General features: G+C 38.4%; 1 protein-coding gene across 2 annotated transcripts in view; it reads left to right on the top strand.

Moving 5' to 3' along the window:
• Positions 1–24706, top strand: part of LOC101965792 (von Willebrand factor A domain-containing protein 8) — a 391795-nt gene that overhangs the window by 328286 nt on the left and 38803 nt on the right. For both annotated transcript variants that reach the window (XM_078015856.1, XM_078015855.1), the window contains 2 exons: positions 10080–10188; positions 13755–13911. In XM_078015856.1, the coding sequence (XP_077871982.1) occupies positions 10080–10188; positions 13755–13911 (266 nt within the window). The remainder of the gene's footprint in view (positions 1–10079; positions 10189–13754; positions 13912–24706) is intronic.

Raw genomic sequence — 24706 nt, 5'->3', positions numbered from 1 at the left:
ACTGTTATACATTGTACCCAAGGTTGCCTTGGGTCTAACCCTTCCCTTGGCTATGGAGGTCTGAAGCTGGTCATTGATTTATCCCAGTACTAAATATTAATCTTTTTAAAAATGTAGTCCCCCCCACCCATATTTTCTTATGATGCATTAGAATGTTAACCTTTTGAAGGTTAAAAATAGGAGGCCAAAATAGAAAAAGTAGAATTTATGAAGAACTGACAGTTTGCCCCACCCCTGCTGTCTTGGAATTTAATTAGCAGTTGTTTTCCTGTGAATGTTTGGAATACTAAATGTGCCCCTGTGAGGTGGTGACAGGAGGGGAACATCTCTTGCCAGTAAACTCTTGGTGTCCCTGGTATCTGTGGGTTGTGAACATTTGTTTTTGACACTCACCTACACACGAGGATAACAACACTTGATTTCCCATAACAATTTGTACGTATAACATCTTAACCTATGAAATAGCCTCTTATTTTCAGCATTCCGCATTCTGTATTCCCAGATTTCCAAAAAATCTTTATCTTTCTTCCTAGTGAATGAAATAAGTATATACTCTTAGTCAAGTGAAAAGTTGTTTTGAATGAGTTTTGCAACCCTATAATATTTTGGACAGCCATTCAAACTGCTGTGCTTGGGGGAGTGAGCAAGTAAATAGGCCATCTCTATAGACTCACAGGCCATGGTAGAAAGCCCATCCAGGGACTAGTGAGGATTCTGACCAGAAACTGGGTTGAGGCATTGGTAAGAATGTGATAGACATCATCATCCAAAGTACATGTATGAAGACACAAATTGGTGTCAACATACTTTATATACAACCAGAGAGATGAAAACATGTGCTTATATGTGTAATAAGAATTGTAATGCATCCCACTGTCATTTTTTTTAAATCAATAAAAATAAATAAATTAATTAATTTTTTAAAAAGAATGGAAGTCAAGAATTTAAAGAACAATTGAGAGCTGATGGGGATACATGTATTCTGATTTTATTAGAAGATGGCTCTCTGCTAACCTGTGGCCTGCCAGGTACCAATCATAGACTGGCAGGCAAGACAGGAAAGAGTCTCACCAGGTACCCAGGTGACAACTTATTATGGAGAAAGTTATATTCAAATTAAACTATCAATATTTTGTCACCAAACATCCTCCCATGGATGCATTTAGCACATACTTATTAAGGACTTGTTATGTACAAGGCTAAAAGTAGAAGCCATTGTACTATCTACACTTCTCAGAGAATAAAAATCATAGTCAAATGCCACAGTCTGGCTGGGCACAATTCAGAAGCCACTTGTCAAAAGAAATGAACTTTATTTTTGGAACCACACACACCAAACAAAACAGCTCCTCAGGAAAACCTTCAGAGCCCAACTGCCACCACCGGCTTCCCACAAGCCACTCAACCTCCCCCACTCCTCCTGCTCTTGAGGCCCATGGGCTGGGTTGCGTGGGCGGAGCACAAAAAAGTCCCCCAATGAGCAGCTCCGTAGTCTGAAAGGGCGGGGAAACAGCCCAATGAGCATCACCACAGAGGAGCCAATCAGCTAGAAGTTGCTGGGGCCGCTGTGAGCCAATCATCAGCTGGCAGTCTGAAAGTTTGCTGGGGCCCCTTTGGCTGTGGCTCTCAACATCTCCCCCTCTCTGTTTAAACAACAAGCATGTGGCTTAGGGACCATGCCTGCCTTAGGTTGTCCAATAGTACATATGGTTCTTACCCGTTATCGGATGAGCTGACCTCAAGGCATCAGCCTCCTGTCTTAAGTTGGTACCATTGCAATTGGATCTTACCCGTCACTGACTACTGGTCCAGTATACAGCCACAGGTGTGGATAGGTCTTTGTACCAGCAGGGGGGTGAGGTTCTTTGCCTCACCTCTATTGGCCCCAAAATTTTAGCTGAACCATCATGACAAGCAGAAGGGAGGAAGATACACCAAGCCAATTGACGGCTCCTTTTGGAAAAATTGTACCACCAATGACATCATCAGCAAAAATACCCCAACACTACCACAAGTCGCTGCACCAACAGATAGTTCACAATGCATACAGGTGAGTGCACAATGCATACAAGTGATACATAGTCCAGGCAAGTTCTGCAAGCAGTTCAGTGATGGCTATTGCAGAAGCTGTAGATTGGTTTTATCTTTGTCTTCACCAGCACTGGGATGAAGATAGGAATTCTGGCAATAATGGCTAAAGAAAAAATTATGTAACATTCCAGAAGGCACTAAAAGAAAACAATTTTCTTAACAATTTACATTATCTTGAAGAGAATTATTAAATATACTGAAAAGGAAAGGTGAAAGTAAACAAACAGATCTGTTAACCTCCTTTTTTGTTCACATATTAAAATAATCCTCAACAGTTGTTTACCCAATTTAAATTAAACCATTTAAATCACGTGAATAAAAAAAATATTTAGATCCATTTTTTCATGAGCGCTCATCATATATGATATATGGACATACGTACGTACAAAAATACAACATAAAACACAAGTGTGCACACAACACATAACGTAATAGTAAAGGCCTTAAACTTTTTACAGGTGAAATCTCCATTGCAATGTTTAAAAACTCTATAGTCAAAAAATAGAACTGATTAACTGATTAACTTAGGTCTCTATGAGCTCAAAAAACAAAATAGAACTTTATGATGTGGGAAAGGGCAATAATAAAATAGATATTGAGAACAGCATCCTGGTTCTGTCGCAGATGTAAGGATAGCCAAACTGGAGTTCTGGATATCAGCTATTATGGATTTGAGCCAAATCATCTTCTTTTTGGTCTGTAGAAATTGCTTTAGTTAATCTCTCTGGAATCCAAATCGGCTGCTGTTCTTCCTGTGGAAACACACAAACAGACCCCCAATTCCGGATAATTACTGGGTCAGGACCTTTCCATTGTCCTGTTAGAATATCCTTCCAAAGTAGCTTGGGCTTATGTACATTTTTTGGACACATATGCCTTTCCGTAGCACTAAGTCCTGTTGAATCCAAATTTAAAAAGTTTAGAGTAAAAAGGGTTATTTTAAGTTTATCTTTGGGGAATATATAACCCTTCCCAATTCCTTCTTTTTGCTTTAATAAGTACATTTTAATAGTTTGATGAGCTCTTTCAACTATGCCTTGTCCCTGTGGATTGTATGGGATTCCTGTTATATGAGTAATGCCAAATGATGAGCAAAATTGTTTAAATAGGTAGAAGTATAACCAGGACCATTATCTGTTTTTAACTGTTTTGGAACGCCCACAGTGGCAACATTTTGTAAGCAATGAGCTATAACATCTTTAGTTCCTTCTCCAGCATGAAGGAATCCCATCAAAAATCCAGAAGAAGTATCAACTGCAACATGCAAATATTGTAATTTTCCAAATTCTGGCAAGTGTGTGACGTCCATCTGCCAAATATGGTTAGGTATCAATCCTCTAGGATTGACTCCAAGATTAACTTGTGGTAAAAAGCTCACACAATTTTGACATTGTTTTATTATTTGTCTAGCTTGTTCCTTAGTTATTTTAAAACGCTTTTGTAAAGTATTAGCATTGACATGGAACTTTTTATGAAAATTTGTAGCTTCTTCTAGTGTAGAGAAAATATGTATGCCATGTGTAGTTTTATCTGCTAAATCTTTGCCCAAACTAAGGGCTCCAGGCAATCCTGTATATGCCCTGATATGTCCTATAAAGAATGGATCTTTTCTGTCCCAGATTAGACTTTGCATAGTGGAGAGCAAAGAGAAAACAGTAGAGGAAGGGGAAATCCTACCAGCATCTTCAAGGGATACTATAGCATTAACTATATACAGACTATCAGAAAATAAATTAAATACAGAATTTTTAAACATCACAAAAGCTTGTAATACTGCATTAAGCTCTACCTTTTGAGCTGATTGTTTGGGTACTAAAAATGTAAAAGTCTGATCAGGTATAACTATTCCTGCTGTACCATTATTTGACCCATCAGTGTATATATTTGGAGCATTCATGATAGGTGTTTTTCTTGTCATTTTTGGAAAAATTATGGGATGAAATGACCAAAAAGACAATAAAGGATTAGATGGTAAGTGGTTATCAAATGAAACATTAGATTTGCACATGACTATTGCCCAAGTATTTAACTCATTAGCTAACTCATCAATTTGATTCATAGTATATGGAGTAATAATTTTATTGGGAGAAATTCCAAACACTCCCTTTGCTGCTTTTATTTCTTTCAGTATTAATTGTCCTACAGCCTCAGGATGCCTAGTAAGAATAGTGTTAGGAGAATAAGATAAATGTATCCATAATAATGGACCTTCTTGCCAAAATACTCCTGTAGGAATATTTTTTGTTGGTAGTACAATAAATAATAAAGGCAAACTTATATCAATTCTATCCAAATGCATATTTTCCATATATGTTTCAATGATTTTTAATGCCTTTCTTGCTTAATGCGTTAACATGCGGGGAATTTGGATCTGATGGACCTTTTAGGATATCAAATAAAGGTCCCAACTCTCCTGTTGGTATACCTAGATAAGGCCTTATCCAATTTATGTCTCCTAATAATTTTTGAAAGTCGTTAAGTGACTTGAGTTGATCTACTCGTATTTAAATTTTTGGTGGACGGACCATGGTTGAGGATAATAGAACTCCTAAATAATTAATTGGAAAATTTAATTCTACTTTATCTATTGTTATCTCTAGATTATAATTTTTTAATAAGTTTGTAAGTGTGGCATAACATTCCAGCAATGGGTTTTTATCTCTATGTGCTAATAATACATCATCCATATAGTGAAATATTTGTAGTTCAGGATTTTTATTTCTAAGTGGCTGGATTACTTTGTTAACATAAATTTGACACATAGTTGGGCTGTTAGCCATCCCTTGAGGGAGTACTTTCCACTCATATCTCTGATCAGGACCTTCATGATTCAGTGCAGGAATAGTAAATGCAAAACGTGGACTATCCTCAGTATGAATTGGAATTGAAAAAAAAAATCTTTAATATCTATAACTAAAACATACCAAGTTTGTGGCAAAAAAGCAGACAATTGAGGAATCCCCGATTGAGCAGGTCCCATAATAACCATCTCATTATTAATGGCTCTTAAATCTTGCAATAATCTCCATTTACAAGATTTCTTCTTGATGACAAAAATGGGAGTATTATGGGGAGATACAGAAGGTTGTATATGTCCTTCTGCTAATTGTTGTTTGACCAGGTCATGGGCTGCTTGTATCTTTTCTTTAGTCAGGATCCACTGGTCTTTCTGATTTCCAAGTAATTTTTATTGTCTCAGTGGCCCTTTCTGAAAATCCAACCCATGTGTGTCCGTTCCTTGATCTATTTGTATTGATGCTGCTATACCTTCTTCTTGTTTTTCTAATCTTTTTCCTTTCCTAAAACCTTGTCTAGTCATAATAGTGGGTGCATTTGTGTTCATGTTATTTGTTAATGTTACTCACCTCCAGGGACAGGCAACTTAAAACAAAAGTGAAACAAAACAAAAGAATAATCTTAAAATGGCTACCCATCCTCTCGCCCTACCCTCAGGGGCGAGCAGTTTACCTTATCACTTACCCTCAGTTGTTCCCCGTGTGGACCACCAAATGTTTTTCTTGTCATTTTGATGGTCAAATATTACTAAATTGGTATTTTGCCCTCCTTTTAGGCCACCCCTGTGGAATCTGTCATTTTAACATGGACTGGGTGTTTTTGTTACATATTAATGGCTCCTAGTGAAGAACATCTTCCCAGTGAGAAGGTACTCTAAGGCTCTGTAAACTCAGATCAGGATACATAGAACATTCCAGAGCACTGGGATAGAGGACAGTGGATGTTTTGAGTTATAGTTTCAAATTTTTAAAAAGATTTACCAAACACATTTGTGCCAGAAATCAGCATATATATAAGTCTTTGGAAGTTTGTAGGCAGAAAGAAGTAGGAAGATAAGATAAGGGGTTGGGTAGGGACTGTGGGCAAAGGGCTCCAGCCAGAGAGAGGGGAGAGGTTGCTGGCTGACTTGAAGAAGCCCATGAGAAAGGACAGAAAGCTATCTACACCAGAAGACAGGGCTTGTACAGGACACACCAGGGACCAGCCACTGTTGATCACTTGTAATGTCACAAGTCAGCCAGCATTGGTTTATCAGGGCCAGAAGGAAGGCCTCATAAACCCCAGGCCCCATCATAACATCTCTGCCTGCTTTCTGATTCCTAGACTTTCTAACAAAGGAAAAAAGATTTCAAATCTCAATTAGTAATAAAGACACTTAGAATATGACTGCCTTCTAGGGTTAGTTATTTAGTGCGAGTGAATGTCAGCTACAGTGTCATTAATGGATATTAGTGACCAAAAATCAGAGTCTTCTCTGCTTTGTAGAGATAGTGAGGGATTAAAGAGGGCAGAAGGTCATTGAGTATTTGAAAGCAAATGTTATCAACAGGCCAGGCAAGAACTGAAAATAAATTGCATATTTGATGGCTTTGCCAGAGATGAAAATTGGAAAAGTTACCTATGAGACAAAGGTATTTTTGTCATGCATTGTCATTGTAAAAGTAGAGAGTCTTTTAAAAACTGGTGATTAGCTTTTAATTTTTTTAGCCAGCTGACATCATATGAAAGATCATCATTCCTATGTACATGTTAATGCAACTTCCATCCCTTCTGTAACTGTGAGAGAACAGAATAACAGAAAGTTATTCTGTGGGTACGAATAACCTCAGACTCTAATATGATTCAGGCAGATGTGGTCAGTACCAAAAGACGGCCTGTATCACCCCATGCTATGATTTTGCTTCCATTTATGCAATATCTTAATAGAAGCAAAGATCCTTTTTCATGCATCTCTGTATCCTAGTGAGTTGTAAATACACCCCCAAATAGGCACAGGAGTGTTTGTGCTTATAAAACAAATGGATAGATACATTCAGTTGGTTGCTAATCCATCAAGAAAAGAGTAGGCAGCTGTAATAAGTACAATCACTGATCTGATATAATTATGGAAGTGATTAATGTCAGAAAATTCAAGGAATATCTTCTTAAAAGTAGAACCTTCTCAGAAAGTCAAGACAGTAGCTTCTGCCCTGCTGCCTTTCATTCATCCCTTAATAGATGAATCAATTAATTCTCATGCCCTTGGGTCCGACTTGCAGAAAGCCCAACTAACAGTGACTTAAACCCTAAGGACACTTATTGTTTGTTTATGTGGAGGATAAAAGCTAAGTGACTCCAGGGCAGGATACCTAGTTCAAAAGTGTCTTAAGAAGAATACACTCTTCCTTCACTCTGCCACCTTCTTGTCACTACTTAGTCTCCAGGTGGAAGATACAGCTCTGTACGTCATGTCCTAACTCACCTGTGTCCCAAGGCAGGCAGTGGGTGTATGTGTGTTTCGGTGTGCACACATGTGCAGTGGAGGTAGGAGAAAATAGTGCATTCAGGATAGTCAGAAGCTTTCCCCAGGATGTTCTCTTCTTACCTGGGAGGGAAAGCTTTCCTAGAAGCCTCTTGACAGTCTTTCTCTGACATCTCGGGTCACATGGCTTCCCCTAAACCAATTCTCTAGAACCTGCACAGGGGAATTGGATTTTGCTGCTTAATTCCATGATTCTGTTCAAAAGAAGGAAAGAATGGATGTTGTGTAGGCAAGAAGAAATTCCTGCTTGGTAACAACTAGATGGAAAATGGTAAGCAACTATGTAGTCCACTCATACTTCCAAGAGCTAACCAGTCTTCTAAAATTATATCCTGGTTATTTACATCATTTCATTGATTTTTTTTAAAGGATGTGCTCAAGGAAGAGTTTAAAATATATGGGCCTTGCCCAGAATCATAGGGCTTCAGTGAGTCATATCCCTTCCCTGTACTGGCTTTGGGTTGCTTTACTCTGAAACATTATGACTTATAGTTTACAAAATCCATGTTTTTTTCCATTTAAATTCATAAGTGAGAGGATAATGATTCTTAGGATCACTGCACACATACCTCAAAGGAAGTAGAGGGTATCCACTTTAGGGAACACGTCAAGGATTTTAGCTTGTGTATCAGGTTCTATCAAAAGTTATAAAAAGCCATATTTTCTGGTTTGAAGAAAATTTTGATTCCCTTAAGTAAATTCAGTAGTGTCTATGTCTTTATAATGACTTACTTGAGCTTTTTCTGGATGAAACCACCTCTCAAGGGAAATTCATTACAAATGCTTCTCAACACAAGAATGACAACAGACAGCAGAATGGCCAGTGGCTCTATAGCACACATCTGTCTCCAGGAAATAAACTTCCTCAAGTGACAGTCCTTCCTTGGTATCTGTTTGAGTTTGTGTTCTGAGTTGAACTCTTTGAGCCTTTCTGCTTGCCCCTTTTATGAAACTTTATGTCAGAGAGAACTTAAAATGGCTTTGACCAATCCTTGACATGTACATATGTAATCCACCTACAGAAATAGATTCCTTGAGTATAACAGCATTCATAAGATGACCCAAAATTAAATCAGCTTACTTTTAATTAAATATTTCTAGAATTTTATGGCATATTTTCTCTGAAGTAAATCAGGGTTTGGCAAATGATTATTTTGTCAAGAATTAGTCAGTTTTCCAACATGTCTAGGCCCCCACCTGGGGTTGGTTGGGGTTGCCTTGTGGTCAATGCAAGCAGCACCATTTCCCAGCAGATGACATGGCAAGACATACAGGTGACAAAGAGCACATTAGTTCATTTCTCTCAGCACTTACACATTGTTTTCTGCCCCACTGACAGCTACTACAGGTGTCTTTACAACTTTAAAAGCATGATTTTGGAGGTAACTATGAAAGCTATTAGTGGTGCTTTTTCTTTTGCCTTAGGCCATTAATTTCAGTACCTAAAATCTATTTTCTCAGAGGAGACTGACTGGAGTGTGTGAAATGTCTAAAGGAGATAAATAATGTTTGATGAAAGTACAAGACAGTGAAATTTGCTTTTCATTTAACCTCTTCCAAATTCTTTTATATATTTTTAAATAATATACCAGAACGAACACACACACACACACACACAAGTGAGGAATAAAACACAAAATAGTTTTATTGAAAAAACAAAGAACAGTTTTTTCAATAAAACTATCACTGCTGAGACTAGTTTTGGAACTTCTTTTTTTATAATTGGCTTATAGAAGAGTCAAACCCCATGTAAGCAAACTAGTCTCATTATTGAATTGCACATGGGTTTTGACTAAAACCGAACCTCATCACCTTATTAACCAGATTTGGTCCAGTGAATCAACCACAGGAGGTCAGTGCCAGGTAGAGTGACAGGGGAAGTTCCAAAAATGGTCTGAGCACTGACAGTTTAATTGCAAGAACTGTTCTGAACACCATTCCTCATTTTGGGGTGTGTATATTCTGGTATGTTGCTTTAAAATAAATGAAAGAGCTTTAGAAATAGGGGGAACTAAAGTGCCAGTTTTTCTGTTTGAATTGCAGGAATCATAAATTTAGTGTTAAAATAAAGACAAATTAGGAAAAATAGAAAACACCATAACATTGGAGTGGATCCAAAAAATAAACAAGCAACTTTTGATGTATGTAGGAGAATAGAACATAAATCTACCACTGAGCCACATATATATGCATTTTCTGATTTTGTTTCTACATATCTTATATAAAATAGCATTTCTCAAAGTAATGGAATTTCTTTAAAAATGAAATGACTAAAATGTAGGTTTATTCACTGAGATTGATCGGCAAGGTGGTGATTTTTTTAAATGGCTGGGAAAGTGTCTGACTGTTGAGATCCATTTTCTCTGTGTCTCGGAGGTCTCGTTCTTTTTGTAAATGTAGCATGTTCTGCACCAGGGAAATTCTGAAGCTGAAACCCCACCCATTTCCTTTTATTTTATAAAAAGAATTTGTTAAAAAAGTACTTCATCTCCTTTCCAATTAGATGGAGGCTAACTAAGGAAATTTTTGCCAGACACAAACAGCATCTGTCATGTATATAGCCTAAGATTATGAGATACCTTAAGGACTTGCAGGAAAAGAATTCTTTCTGTCATGCAATTTCTGGTGTTGGTCCCAGGATAGTGATAATATTTCATTTCTTCATTTTTAGATAACAATCAACAGAGACAGTGGAGAAGATGTGAGCTCCCCTAAACACGGGAAGGAGGACCCAGACAACATGCCCCATGTGGGTGGCAATACTTGGGCTGGTGGAACAGGTTGGTAGCACAAACGTGGCATTCTTGTGGGTCTGGCTTCCTATCAAGCCAGCACACTGCTCTGCATAACTCCCCAAGAAGGCTCAGAGACCAGCTGAGCTTCTCAGCCTTCCCTATTAGTCAGTCAATGTGTTCTTACCCTTGTCTCCAGTGTGGCCTCAAGACATAAGAAGAACCTGGCATTTTGATTCCCACAGGCTCCACTGACCCAAGACCTAACACCATTCTCACCCCCTTGGAGTTGCTTCATTGGTAAAAGGGTGATACTAACTGCCTCACCAGGTCATGATTTGGACTGAAAAAAGATTTGATAGTAAAAGCACTGAGCTCAGTGGCTGGCCTGAGGATGGTATTCATTCAAGTGTTAATCCCATCTTTTAAACTGTGTGCACTTGGGTTTTTGCCAGAAATCTACAGTGTATTCTTTCTTAAGCAACTGATTTGGTAAAGAAATAGTCCTTGTGTTTCACATCTCAGAAGTGAGTGTGATGAGGATGCAAGATTTTGAGAGAGGAGTGTTGGTTACTATTTGTACGGATGCCAAGAGTAAGCAAATGAATATTCCTTCCTCTCAGCTGCCAGACCCTACCATTGTTCCATGACTGCTGTCTTCCTATTTCCTTGGGCAGCTGGAGCCAACACATCTGCTGGGCCACAGGAATAGGGCCAGAGTGTGCACTGCCTGAGCTTATCTGAGCCCTGAGGAGAGCTGGCAGGGACTCCAAGCTTCACCTTCCTTGAGGACAATCTGCACCTCTTAGCCTTGTCAGCCTGGGCAGGAAATGGGTTTCTGTGCTAAGACAATGAGCTACCAAACAGGCTGTAGGCTTCTTGCCTGCTCTGTTTATTCATCAAGCAGCTCTTTAAAGAAAGGCTATTTTTAGAAATGTCCTTTGATCTGGAAGGTAGTGTCAAGCCAACAAGATTTAATCCATATGGAATGCATTGAGGAACTAGCAGGCCAGATGTAGGCTCCCCAGCAGGGGACTGCTCCCAAGTGAAAGTTCTTATTTACTATTCAACTTGCATCTGCTAGCTCCAACATCTGTCCAGATGATACCTGTGTTTCCCCTTTTACTTTTCAGTTGATCAAGAGCCCTTGGCTTGAACTTGTCTTTTGATCTTTGTCATTTTTCTCCCTCAAAATTCTGTACATTGAACTTAGCTCTGGCCCAACAAGTCCTCAAAGTCCCCCTCCCTTACCTACCTGCCTTGCCCACCTTGCACTTTAACTCATGGACTGGTTTGGGATGTCCAAGCTTACCTTTAAAGTTACGCCTTGCAGAACCTCCAGCAAGAGTTTTCACCTTAAAAGTACAAATTGAAAGCTCTGGGAAGTAGAAATCATGAAGAACTCTCATATCCTTTGTACCCCAGGGTGACTTTCCCTATCTCCCAAATGATGACCTCTGAGCACCTAAGAAGTGCTGAGCTCCAGTTCACCTCCCCCCATAGCTAAGAATAGCCTCTGGAAGAAGGGAATGAGGTCCCAAACACACCTTCCCAACAATAGCTCAGTGTCATTACCCAGTTCCTGTTCCCTCTGCCACAGGCTGATTGTGAATGGGAGCCAGGAATCACAAAAATACAAGAAGTAATTTTCTAACATCCAATTCTAAATAAAAATGTACTAAGATGTGCTCCAGTCAAAGGATGCTGTATTTAATAGGCTGTTGTCATGGTAGTTCCCAAAAGGAAATTACCTACCTGGACTTTCATAAAGGAAGTGGTTCATGCTAAGTGTTCCTTCTTAGTTTATTAGACCAATTAAAGCTTCAAAGTAGAAAAATAATTTATTATAATTTAGCCAAAGTCTAAAAGCTTTCAAATTTTTCACTTAATAAATCTAGAATTACCTCCTCCTGTGCATGGGAGTTATTTAAACAATAATTGTAAGATTGGTAACTTATGTAGCTCTTATTTTTGCCTGATACTTTTCTAAATATTTTTGCTTTATGACAGTCTCATGAAGTAAATCATATTAGTGTACTTGTTTTATAAATGAAGAGACTGAGACAGAATATTTGCATCATTTCCCGAAAGACACAGCTATTGAGTTGGAGTCAGGCTTCAAACTCAGGCAGTCTGCCTTAACTAGTATAGTATACAATACTGTGCTTACTGCAGTATACGATACCATCCCTCGACTGAGGTCTCATCATGAGTTCTCAAGTTATGTGTGAACAAACAAAATATACTGTTTACTAATAATCTAATCCTTATAAAGCAAAGATAATAAGTTGGCCAATTCTAGGCAAAATATGTATATATTTTCTTTGGTCAGTGTAGCATTTATTGATTGATTGATTTATAGCAAAGATTGAACCCCAAGATGCTTAACCACTTGAGCTACATCCCCAGCCCTTTTCATTTTTTCTTTTGAGACAGAGTCTTACTAAGTTGCTTTAGGGCCTTGATAAGTTGCTAAATTTGGCTTTGGACTTATGATCCTCTTGCCTCAGCCTCCCGAGTCCCAGGGATTACAGGTGGGCAACACCATTCCTAGCCAATGTAGTATTTTAAAATAATTTCATTTGGAATATATCTAGCCAATGTCACCACCACTTCTTTAATGGTACCTATCTAGCCTTATAGCCATTTAACTTTGATTTTTAACATAAATTGTTCATACAGTATTACATGACATATACTTATAAATATGTAAAATGTAGGTTTGTATTGAAAGGCTGCTCTGAAACTGTTAATATTTATCCATTGTATATTATTCAAAGCTAAAAGTCAAAGTTGATATAATAATTGGCTTCAGATCTTAGTTATGCCAGAGGTCATCATTAGATCACTTAACTTCTCTGTGTATTGTTTTTCATTATTTTCAAAACAAAAGAAATTTTATCTATAGCTTCACTGTCTTTTTCTATTTTGTGGGAAAATAAGGTAATAAGTGAAGGAAGAGTTGCTCATTTATTTAGCAGATCTATACTAAGTATTTATATTGTTCAAGCAATTAGGGCAGAGTTAAAAATATAAATAAAATATGATCCCATCCATTACATAGTTTTTAGGGAAAGGAAAAATAATGAAGAGTAATAAATAGTACACCTGAGTATCAGTCCCTATGAGGTATAGGCCTCAGACGAAGCGTGTCATAGAATTCGTAATGGAACTTGAAAAACATGTAGATTTGGATGGATAAGAAAAGTAGAAAATCATGCTAAATAGGGGAAAACCTTTATTTTAAGAAAAAGGTTATTTGAATTTTTAATTACTGTTAAGTACAATTAATATACTTCTCAGAAATATCTTTTTTTTGTGGGGTTGGGTAACTAGGGATTGAACTCAGGAGCACTTGACCTGAGCCACATCCGAAGATCTATTTTGTATTTTATGTAGAGACAGGGTCTCACTGAGTTGCTTAGTGCATTGGTTTTGCTGAGGCTGACATTGAACTCACAATTCTACTGCCTCAGCCTCCGGAACCACTGGGATTATGGGTGTCTACCACCATACCTCGCTACTTCTCAGAACTATCTGCAAAACCATAATCTAATTTTTGTTTTGTAGTCAGGTTCAGATTTATCATCTGTATTGTCCTTGTTTCTTTCCAGGAGGAAGAGACACTGCAGGTCTGGGAGGAAAAGGAGGTCCTTATCGGCTGGATGCAGGTCACACAGTGTACCAGATCTCTGATGCTGAGAAGGACGCCGTTCCTGAAGAGGTCAAGAGAGCTGCAAGAGAGATGGGCCAGAGAGCATTTCAACAGAGGTGAGTGTTCACGTCACATGTACAACAGTGCTGTTGACTAACAGACACATACATACTTGTACGCATGCATACATGCACACTGTTAGGTGCTAAACTCACATGGTACAGAGCCTGTAGCCTCCAGCTATACATACTTGCACGCATGTATGCATGCACACTGTTAAGTGCAAAACTCACATGGTACAGAGCCTGTAGCCTCCAGCTATGCAGATAACGGCAAGATCAGTGGGTTAATATGAGGTAGCACTCATTCCTGTGCCAGGATTTGGAGATGAGACAAAGCTAAATGAAGAGGGCACCAGGATAGAGTGCACAATATTGATGAGGGAGACAGTCAGCTTGCCTGCCCACGAAAAAGGGTAAGAGCTGGAGAGAGATGAGCAGTAAGGTGGGTTGGGGAGGCTTTTTTGGCAGGTGGGGTCTTTGAAACCAGGCCAAGGAACCTGTGGCCTTCTGATGTTCCACAGCTGTTTTAGGCCACCTCATTGGCCCCATCCACTAGAAGCTTCTCTAGACTTCCATGTTTGTTCTTAAGCTAAAAAAGAAAAACACCAAAGAACCAGCAATATCTCCTTTCTGATTGATGGACTTGGTAGCACTTTGGGAAACATTCACATTTTTGTGCTCAATGAAAGGAGCTGGGTGCAGTTAGAAAAGAGCGTGCTCAAGTGTATGAGACTGATGAAATTCCTCCCATTACATGCTGTGCTTTCACATCTACAAGCAAACAGTACAGAACAATAAAGAACTGCTGGCCACACTTTCAGGAAAGCCTGTGAGCCTCAGAATGGGCCTGAGAGGCAGAAGTGTTGCTCTCAGCCTTCCTGCTGGCTTCCCAGATGAGCATAGTTTATTTATGGTTATTGAATCTGAATTTGCTCTTCTGGAGAATGGAGACTTCACTCTTCCTTCCTCTCAGAGAGGTTATTAGGACAGATAACTATTTTTGGAATGAAAGTAGTTGAAATCTCTCAAAAAGAGGCAGGAGAAAAATTATACTATAATGAAAAGTCATGTTAGAATTAAAAAGAATTGACTGTTTCATATGAATAGTAAAGTATCCATTTAGGAAAAGATTAATAGGTATTACTCTCCCCTCCCCCCTAACCAGTTGCTATTGTTGCCCCTCTCAGTTCTTCACAGGTAATTATCCAGTCTAAATGTTTTACAAGCAGAGTGCTCTGGCACACAGGTCATTTGCAGGGAGATGGATAAGTCTTGCAGTGGTGCATGGGCACAAGTATGCAACCCCTCTCTGAGTGCCACTAATGATAAGGAGCCTGGTAATGTTGAAGACCATTGCCCTCCAGGGGAATGAGGTCAAGGGGCCTTGGTGGTAAGACAGCTGAAGAGTGGATATAAAGAGGAGAGGTGTATGATTTTGTCACTAATTCCCTCACTTTTCTCACTGAGTATTGCTTTGGCTATTCTGGGTCTCTTATTTTTCCAAATGAATTTCATAAATGATTTTTTCTATTTCTAAGAATGTTATTGGAATTTTGATTGGAATTGTATTGAATCTGTCTAGCACTTTTGGTATTATGGCCATTTTGACAATATTAATTCTGCCTATCTAAGAACATGTGAGGTCTTTCTAAGGTCTTCTTCAATTTCTTTCTTTAGTGTTAGGTAGTTTTCATTGTAGAGGTCTTTCACCTCTTTTGTTAGATTGATTCCCAAGTTTTTGTTTGTTTGTTTGTTTTGACTTTTGTCTTTTGAGGCTATTGTGAATGGGATAGTTTTCCTAATTTCTTTTTAGCAGATTTATCATTGGAGTATAGGAACGCCATTGATTTCAGTGTTAATCGTGTGATTTGAATGTTAATCGTGTATCCTGCTACTTTTGCAGAATTCATTTATGAGCTCGCACTGTCTTCTGATGGAGTGTTTAGGGTCTTCTAAATATACAATCTGTCATCAACAAACAGAGATAATTTGAGCTTTTCTTTTCCTATTTGGATCTCTTTAATTTCCTCTTCTTGCCTAATTGCTCTGGCTGGAGTTTCAAGAACCATGATGAGTAGGAATAGTAAAAGTGGGTATCCTTGCTTGTTTCTGTTTTTAGAAGAAATTATTTCAGTTTTTCTCCATCCAGAATAATGTGGGCCTTGGGTTTGTCATACATAGTATTTTCAATGTTGAGGTAAGTTTCTTATATTGCCTAGTTTCTCAGTGTTTTAAAGATGAGTGGGTGCTGTATGCCTCCCATGTATTTTAAATCATCTCAAAAGTATTTATAATACCTAGTAAATGTAAATACTATGTAAATAGTTGATATACTTTATTGCTTAGGAATAATGATGAGAAAAATGTCTGTAAGAGTTCACGAGAAACATAGGTTTTTTTCCCCAAATATTTTGGATCTAAGATTGTTTCATCAGTGATATAAAACCCATAGATATGGAGGGTCATCTGTAAAGCTATCACCCTTTATACTTAATATGGAGACTTGCCAACACTAGGCAGTCCTCATCATCAGACAGAAGTCCACTCATTGCCTTGAATAGCCTGATAGTATTGATGGGTTCTTCATATCGTTAGCATAGCATTTAGTTAGCATTCATTTGAGTCTGGTTTTAACCCAGATACTGGTTCCTATATATTAAGAATTGATCAATTCAGGAAAAACAACAGAGGGAAACAAGCATGAGACATGCATAAAATGCAACAGAAATATTACATCAACAAAAAGTTAATGAAATAGTGAGGAACACGTACACACGTAGAAAAACATTTAGGATGTTGCATCGGCTACCATTTGCAAAACTAATCAGCCCCATATAGTAGTACATATAGTAATGTACATATGTATGTATGTACATACATTAGCTGTATGTACTACTATATGGGGCTGATTAGTACATACATACATACATATGTATGTACATACATTATGTATATATGTATGTATGTATATACATACATACAGCTAATGTATGTTTCCCTCATAATTGATTTAAAATCATAGTATTTAACTGTAACCTGTAAGAAAAAATAAAATGAGAACCAAAATACCCAGACTCTTACATACCCATAAATACACCCTTTAAAAATGTACTGTGCCAGTTGATCCACAGAGATTACTAGAATGTTAAGCAGCTGTACCCGACAGTTTTGATCGGAGGTAAAGAAGTAGAATGATATATTTTCAGCATTTTGTTGGCTTGAGAATATTACCAATAAGAAGCTTATCTAAACTAGGAGCTAAAATTTCCTATTTTCTTTCTTCATTCCTTTCCTCAGTCTTTCAGAATTTGTTACGTGCTTTGAATCTTGTAGGTTCTGAAAGATGACACAATCTGGAATATGTTTTCCATATTTCCTCATAATTAGACAGCATGTGATGTGCTTTTAGGTGCTATGTGATCACACCAAAGGTACTGCTATACTTGTAGCTGATCTGGCTACAGACTACTCTGCCCCAGATGACTTAGAACTGCCCGACTCCTTCCCTAATATGTATTTATATCTCTCTATTTATGTATGTATTAAGTATGTGTGTGTGTGTTTGTGTGTGTTACCTTTCCCATTCCCTCTCCCACCTAATTGCCTCCCCAAAAAGGACAACCTATGCCTACATATTTTTTTTCTAGTCAACACTAGTCTCCTTCCTTTGAGAGAGAACATACAGACTTCCAGCACATGAAGTAAAGAGGCAGCATATCCTACAGGGTTCACTGTGCCCAGCTTCTGTCAGCCTTGATACTTGAGATGTAACTTAAAAAATGAAAATTTATAAAGAAGTTTCAGAGATTGCCAAAGCTAAACATAAGAGGTATTGTTATGAGGTCAAGTCCTAGATACACATTCCTTCTCATTCTTTGAACAGAGTTATTAAGATTTAGAGAGGCACCTTGGTATGTCACCTTGAGAAACAACCATTCAGATGTTATAATGATTTTGTCTATAGTTTCTCATTGATAGTGTTTTCAAATTGTTATCTAATAGCATTTATTCAGTACCATTGTACACCAGGTGTTTTGCTAGATATTGGATATTCAAAGAAAAAAAAAAAGAAAATGTGGTCTTTCTTCCAGAGAAATAGAATAGAAAGCATCAAAGTACATTACACATAAGTATTTTTAATGAAATCTTTTCTCCAATTGTACACATAAACATTTATGCATTTGTTTGTACTGGATCTAAATGTGAAGCATATTTTCTACTTTGGAAAAGTTTGAGAAATGCTGTGAGAAAAGGAAATAGACCTAACTCCTAAAGCAATGAAGCATAAGATTCCATGATGGACGTCTGTAAAAGTATGTGGAAAAGGAATGGACTGTTTTACTCAAGAGATTAAGCAAGACTTCCTAGATGTGGCCTTTGAACTGGAACTTGAAACATTTTGGTGTTGACCAACAGAGCTGGGTGGTAAGGCAGGAATGATCAATCTGTCCCCTGGTAGTCTTGGCCCAGCATTGCCAGGCTCTAATAAGCCCCCAGCACTCTAATTTTGATTCTTCCCAGTGCCTGTCAGAGAATAGAAAACACTTATTCTTCCTCAGCATTTGAGGTTTCTCTTCCAACCCACATGATAAATATACTTTACATAAGAATTTCAGCTAAATACTTGTGATCCTTTCTTGCAACATTGCACACACACACACACACACACACACACACAAATAGTACTTTAGATGATTGTGTTATTAGATTAGGCTTTTGAGGTGTGTTCATTATTCCCTGGCCAATATTAGCCCCTATGTATTTATACACGTAAATGTGTGATTAAATTAGTGTGTTATGGCTTCAACACTGTAAAACCCAAGAGGTTCTCAGAGAAAGACCCCTCTACTTAAGATTAATTTAAGAAGGCTTCTCTTAAATAATCCTGAATCTTGTTTCACTTCAGTCATCTATTTGAATCTATTTTGAACATCTGTTATCTGTTAGGTACCATGCTAAGCACTGTACCCCAAAAGATGGAAAAGCTACAGACCCTAGTTGGGGAGACAGAGGACAGGCAGTGATAGCTGGGATAGTAAATGCTGTGTCTGAGGAAGGAATGAAATGAGAAGAAAGCACACAACTCACTGAAAATATATGGTGGAGCATAAAAGAAACCAGAGACATGGGAAGGGAGAAACTTCAAAAATCATATGAAAAATTTTATGTTAGAGGGGGGCCATCTTGGCTGGTGGCGACCACTGGGGGCAAGGGGGTAACTCAGGCAGAGAGAGGACACCATGATTTATTTTTAAAAAACATTTTGAATTGAATTTGGGGAACGTGTGGAATAGAGAGAGTGGCTCATATTAATGGACCCAGTTAATGGGAAAGTAATTCAGTGAAATCCAACCCCAAATCACTTGGCACGTGGTTGAGTTCAGCAGGAATTAGGTATCACCCCTGTGAAAGCTGGTTACCAGTACAGGACCTATGTATAAGCACTGTATGGTAGCCAGCAGACAGTAGATCAGGAACTCATAAAGGAAGTTGCAAACAGTCATCTCTGATGAATCCCAGAGTGTGACTCAACCACAGTGACTGAAATAGGTGCACAGAAAATTGTGCCTGGAGCAAACAGCCTCCTAATTTCAAGGACAAAGAGCTCCCCACCAGAGGCACCCCACCAGAGATTCTGGGAAGATGCTAATAAGGGCCACACTGGAACTTCTGCATCCCAGGCTGGGTACCTGGTAATTCGTATTAACAGTGGTGGATAGGAAACTTTAGTCCCTATACCCTGAAAGTGGATTTTAATGAAAACCTCAAGATCCAGACATCCAACAGAGATCAGAATCACCTCAACAATAGGGGGCCTCCAGCAAATCTCAAATACCTACCAGAGTTCCAAAGTTCAGCCAAGACTAAACCCCAACTACTGCAACTTCCAGTTTTGAACTCTACACCACCCCCACTACAGGAATACACCATTTGTCAGCCTCCCAGGTGGATCCCACCCTTTACTGAGAGACTGAAAGCTAAGAGATCTCCCTAGCCACAAGGACTGCAGCTGGTTAGGATACAAAGATGTGAGTCCTAACAACCCCCAGCTCTTCACCCGAGAATTACAGAGCCAACAATAGATATAAACAATGCAAAACAATAGATATAAAAAATGCAAACCCCTCTCTTTCAAGAGTTTGACCACCTCAGAGGAAACAAGATTTTTATTTCCCATTAAATTTTTTTTCTGTTTTTACTCATCTCCGTTTTTTCCCTTTTTTCTATGTATTCTCCCTAATTTTTTTCTCTTCTTTTTTTCCCCTAATTTTTACATGGTTAAAAATTTAAAATTTTTTATTGTATTTTTTTTCCATTTTCTGCAAGTTTTGGTGTATGTGTGTGTGTGGGTATTCTCACTGTGTGAATAGGTTTAAAAAATATATATTTATGTAATTTTACTTCATATAATTGCTTTCTTTTGCACCTGTTTATGATTTAGCCTTGTTTTGACTTAGGTGGGATATAATTATATTTAGGCTTTAACTGTTTTGATCTTACATTTGCTTATTTGTTTGTATACTGGTTTTTGTCCTTAGTATCACTTCTTTAGTTTCTCCACACCCCAATACCAAATTTTCATGCTCCCTCCCTGGTATTGATAGTACTGATGCTCACCTCAACATTCCTATATAGGTGGCAATTATTGCTATAGATGTCAAAGTGGACAGCAGAAACCTTACTTCTGTTGCTAACAGTAGTGCTATTCCTGACTCCCACTTCCTGTAAGAGGGGCTGGAAAGTGACTGGGAATTTCAAGATCATAGAGTCGAGATCTCACTGTGGAGCAATACTCACAACTCAGCCAAGTAAGTAACAGCAAATCTCACTCCACACATGATGATCTAGCCCCATCCAAGCCTTCACATTACTTCAAGGGCAGAGAATTGAGGAAACAAAACTCCCCCCCCCCAAAAAAAAAACAGGTCTCAAGGAGGAACAATCAGAGAGGCACCTCAGGTTGCACTCTGGGATATCTACTCATAAAGCAAAAAAAGATAAATATCCAGAAGAGGACTTAAAAGGAGAATCCATCTCAACTGATGCACAAGTCCAACCAAGACATCTGAAAACATGAAGAAATAGGCCAAGAAATCTGCTCCAAAATTCCTTCTCCCAACAAAAGGATCTCACAGATATGGAAGTAGATGAAATTTCAGACAAAGATTATAAAAAATGATTATTAAAATGATTATTAAAAATGATTATTAATTTTCATTATAAAAAATGAAAATTAAAATTTATTAAACTAAAAGAAGATCTAAGCAATGAATGAAGAAAGCTAATATTGGAGATAAAGACCACTTCAATAAAGAAATAGAAATACTGAAAACAGAACTCATGGAAATGAAAGACACAAATCACACTTTACAATAGCTCAATGTGGAACCAACCTAGATGCCCTTCAATAAATGAATGGACAAAAAAAATGTGGCATATATACACAATGGAATATTACTCAGCAATAAAGGAGAATAAAATCATGGCATTTGCAGGTAAATGGATGGAGTTAGAGAAGATAATGCTAAGTGAAGTTAGCCAATCCCAAAAAACCAAATGCCAAATGTTTCCTTTGATATAAGGAGGCTAATTCATAGTGGGATAGGAAGAGGGAACATGGGAGGAATAGAGAAACTCAAGATTGACCAGAGGGGTGGGAGGGGAAGGGAGGGGGCATGGGATTGTAAATGATGGTGGAATGTGATGATCATTATTATACAAAGTACATGTATGAAGACATGAATTGGTGTGCAAAAACTTTGTATAAACCAGAGATGTGGAAAATTGTGTTCTATGTGTGTAATAAGAATTGTAATGCATTCCGTTGTCATATATATATAATGAAAATTCCACTGGAAACCATCACGAACAGATTAGATTGCATAGAAAACAGAACTTGAGTCCTTGAGGACAGAACTTCAACTTCAGGCCTCCAAGACAGGGTAAAGGCTCTCAGATGGGGATGTTCTGGTGGCCAGCATGAAGGTGGCAGGACCAGCCCATAGAGCTGGGGGAGGCACTAACTCTGAGGGAGAAGTCACCCAACCAGAGGGCTGAAAGTCTAGGGAGGGAGCAGAGGCTCCGCAGGGGTGACTGCACCCCTAGCGGCAAGTTCCTGGTCAAAGCTCAGGCCAGGCCTCTACATTTAAGGCAGAGTGCCAAGGTGGCAGGAACCCTGCACTGCCCAGAATTCTGAATCTTTGGTCATAATTGACCCCCGCAATACTCCAGGACATTAGCTGGAAGGTGGATGGCAATAGAGAGTTTTTCAGAGCAGAGCTGAGGGGTCTCTGAAGCTCTAGCAATGCCTTTGTGGTTTAGAGGCCTAGGCTTCGGCTTGGGCCAGTCCTTGGGTCAGGAGGGAGGCAGCATGGCTTCCCCCACTGGCCAAGTCTCCAGCTGCATCATAGATATGCCTGTGGAAGTCTCCAAAGCTGTGGAAGACAGTTCACTTCATTGTCGGAGAAAGAAAATTGAAGCTACAGAATCAAGGTTGAGATCTAAGAATACAAGACTTAATAAGTATTGTACTGATCTGGAAAAAAAGGATGAAGCATCACAGCTTCAAATAAACCTTCAATCTACAAGTTACCAAAATCAGCTGCAACAGAAACAGGTAGACATCAGCCATGTTCAAGCAAGCCAGATGGCACTACAGGAGCAGGTGTTGAACCTGGAGTCAGCTGCTCAATCAGTACCTTCAGGAGCGGGTGGTGTACCAGCAACCAGCACACCTTGTTCATTCAGTTATCGACTCAGGCAATATTTTTCACCTTTCCATAATGATGCCAAGGACTTTAGTGACATAATTTCATCACAACAGGAAATAAATAGATTGTCAAATGAAGTTTCAAGACTTGAATGTGAAATTGGCCATTGGCAGCATAACACTCAGGCACAAGGAACACATGATTCGGATCAAAGTGAAATCTGCAAACTACACCATACTATTAAGGTACTGGAACAAAACTAAAGTCAGGACATGGATCATCACCAACATGGAATGTCTATTTTGTAGAATGCTCATCAACAGAAACTGGCAGAGTTAAATCACCAGCATCAAATCACTATGAAGGACGGATTGCAGAACTGGAAAAGCTGTTACACTAAGGTGACTCAGGAGTTACTGTCACTGATCAGTCTCAAGTCTGGGAAATGCAAAACACTATTCAGGTTCTATAAACTGAAAAACTAGAGTCCACAAGAAGAATAAAAGAACTTGAAGATACAATCGAAAACATAAAGAAAAAATTATCTTCTGCAGAAAATGAATATTGAGCAAATGGCTACTGATCAAAAAGAAACTAAGGAAATGTTGGCATCTCATTTAGAAGAACAGAAGCAATTGATGCAACTTATAAATGAGAAAGAAGTTTTTATTGACCAACTCAAACAAGAAAGTTCAGCACTGCAAAAGGATTTAGATAAGTGTTCTCAGGCCTTAAATCAAAATGAAACTTTAAGGCAGACCATAGAGGCAAAAGACAGAAGTCTTAGCTCCATGAAAGAAGAAAACAGTCATCTGCATGAAGAAATGGAAAGACTTAGGGAACAGCAGAATCCAGTTGGAGCTATGGCTGAGCCTAAAACACTCGATAGTATAACAGAACTAGAATCTGAGGTATCTCAACTGAATATCATCAAGAATCATCTGGAAGAGGAAGTTATACATCATCAAAAGGTCATTGGAACTCAAAACCAGAGTCAAATGCAACTACTTCAGTCTCTAAAGGAGCAGAAGGAGGAAATGGATAAATTTAAATACCAGTTTGAGCAGATGAAGGCTGCACATACCCAACTGTTTTTTTCAAAAAAGATGAGGAAATTAAGAATCTGCAGAAAACCATCGAACAAATAAAAGCCCAGGGGCATGAAGAGAGACAGGACATTCAAACAGAGAATGCTGATAGTTTTCCAGAAACAAAAGTGAAAAGCCTTAATATAGAAAATGGGAGTGAAAACCATGCCATATGCAAAGCCAAAACAGAAAAATTTGTGAAAAGAATCAAAGAACGAGTACTTGGGATTCAACTTCGGAATTCAAAGAATATATCTTTAACCAAACAGATTTATCAGCTGTCTAAAGATGAGGTTGAGAAACTCACTTATCCAGCAGAAAGATGTGGAGAGACGAGCTCTCTGTGATAGAATGTCTCCAGTTTCATACACCTAGGATGTCCTTGACCTCTAGCAGCAACTCCAGACTTCACTATGGAAAGAGAACAAGGATTAGCCCTTTTAAATGGGAAGAGGCAAACAATTACAGGCAGACTATTCAGGAACCCTCAAACTAACCCTTTTAGTTAATTGTTTTTGTAATTCTTTCTTTATAGTCAACATCAGCTAACTATCTCCTGACTCTCTCAAAAGTGTCACCAATATACCTTTGAGACCAGAATGAGAAAACTAGGCTTAATAGTTCTTAATCAGGACTTTGTGTTCAATTTCTGGAAAGAGTATCTCATCCAGCTATTCTACCACCAAAACTTTCTGCTCATGCCATGAAACTTCTAGACTCACTAGGAAGGAGAAAACAAGGTGTAAAAGTACGAGGAAGTTTTAAAGATGCAACAGAATTCAGAGCTAGCAGAAGAACCAGTCATGACTCCCTGTTTGGAAGCTGTGACTCTTATTAACGCAACTGGACTTGGTTGGACCTGATGTACCTGGGCATCTTCTTTGACCTGTACACTATTGCCAATGCCCCTTGACAACAGCCCCAGAGTTGTACTAAAGGACCTTTTAAAGCAATAGGTGATTTATTTTCCCTTGTAGAACATATTTAGTTTCAAGTTAAAATATTCACTATCCTAAACCAAATTTTATTCTCAGTGTCATATTCTATTCA

Source organism: Ictidomys tridecemlineatus, chromosome 6, assembly GCF_052094955.1.
Source record: "Ictidomys tridecemlineatus isolate mIctTri1 chromosome 6, mIctTri1.hap1, whole genome shotgun sequence".
Taxonomy (NCBI): Eukaryota; Metazoa; Chordata; class Mammalia; order Rodentia; family Sciuridae; genus Ictidomys; species Ictidomys tridecemlineatus.
The sequence above is the reverse complement of the archived record's forward strand: the minus strand, read 5'-3'. Positions and strand labels throughout refer to the sequence as shown.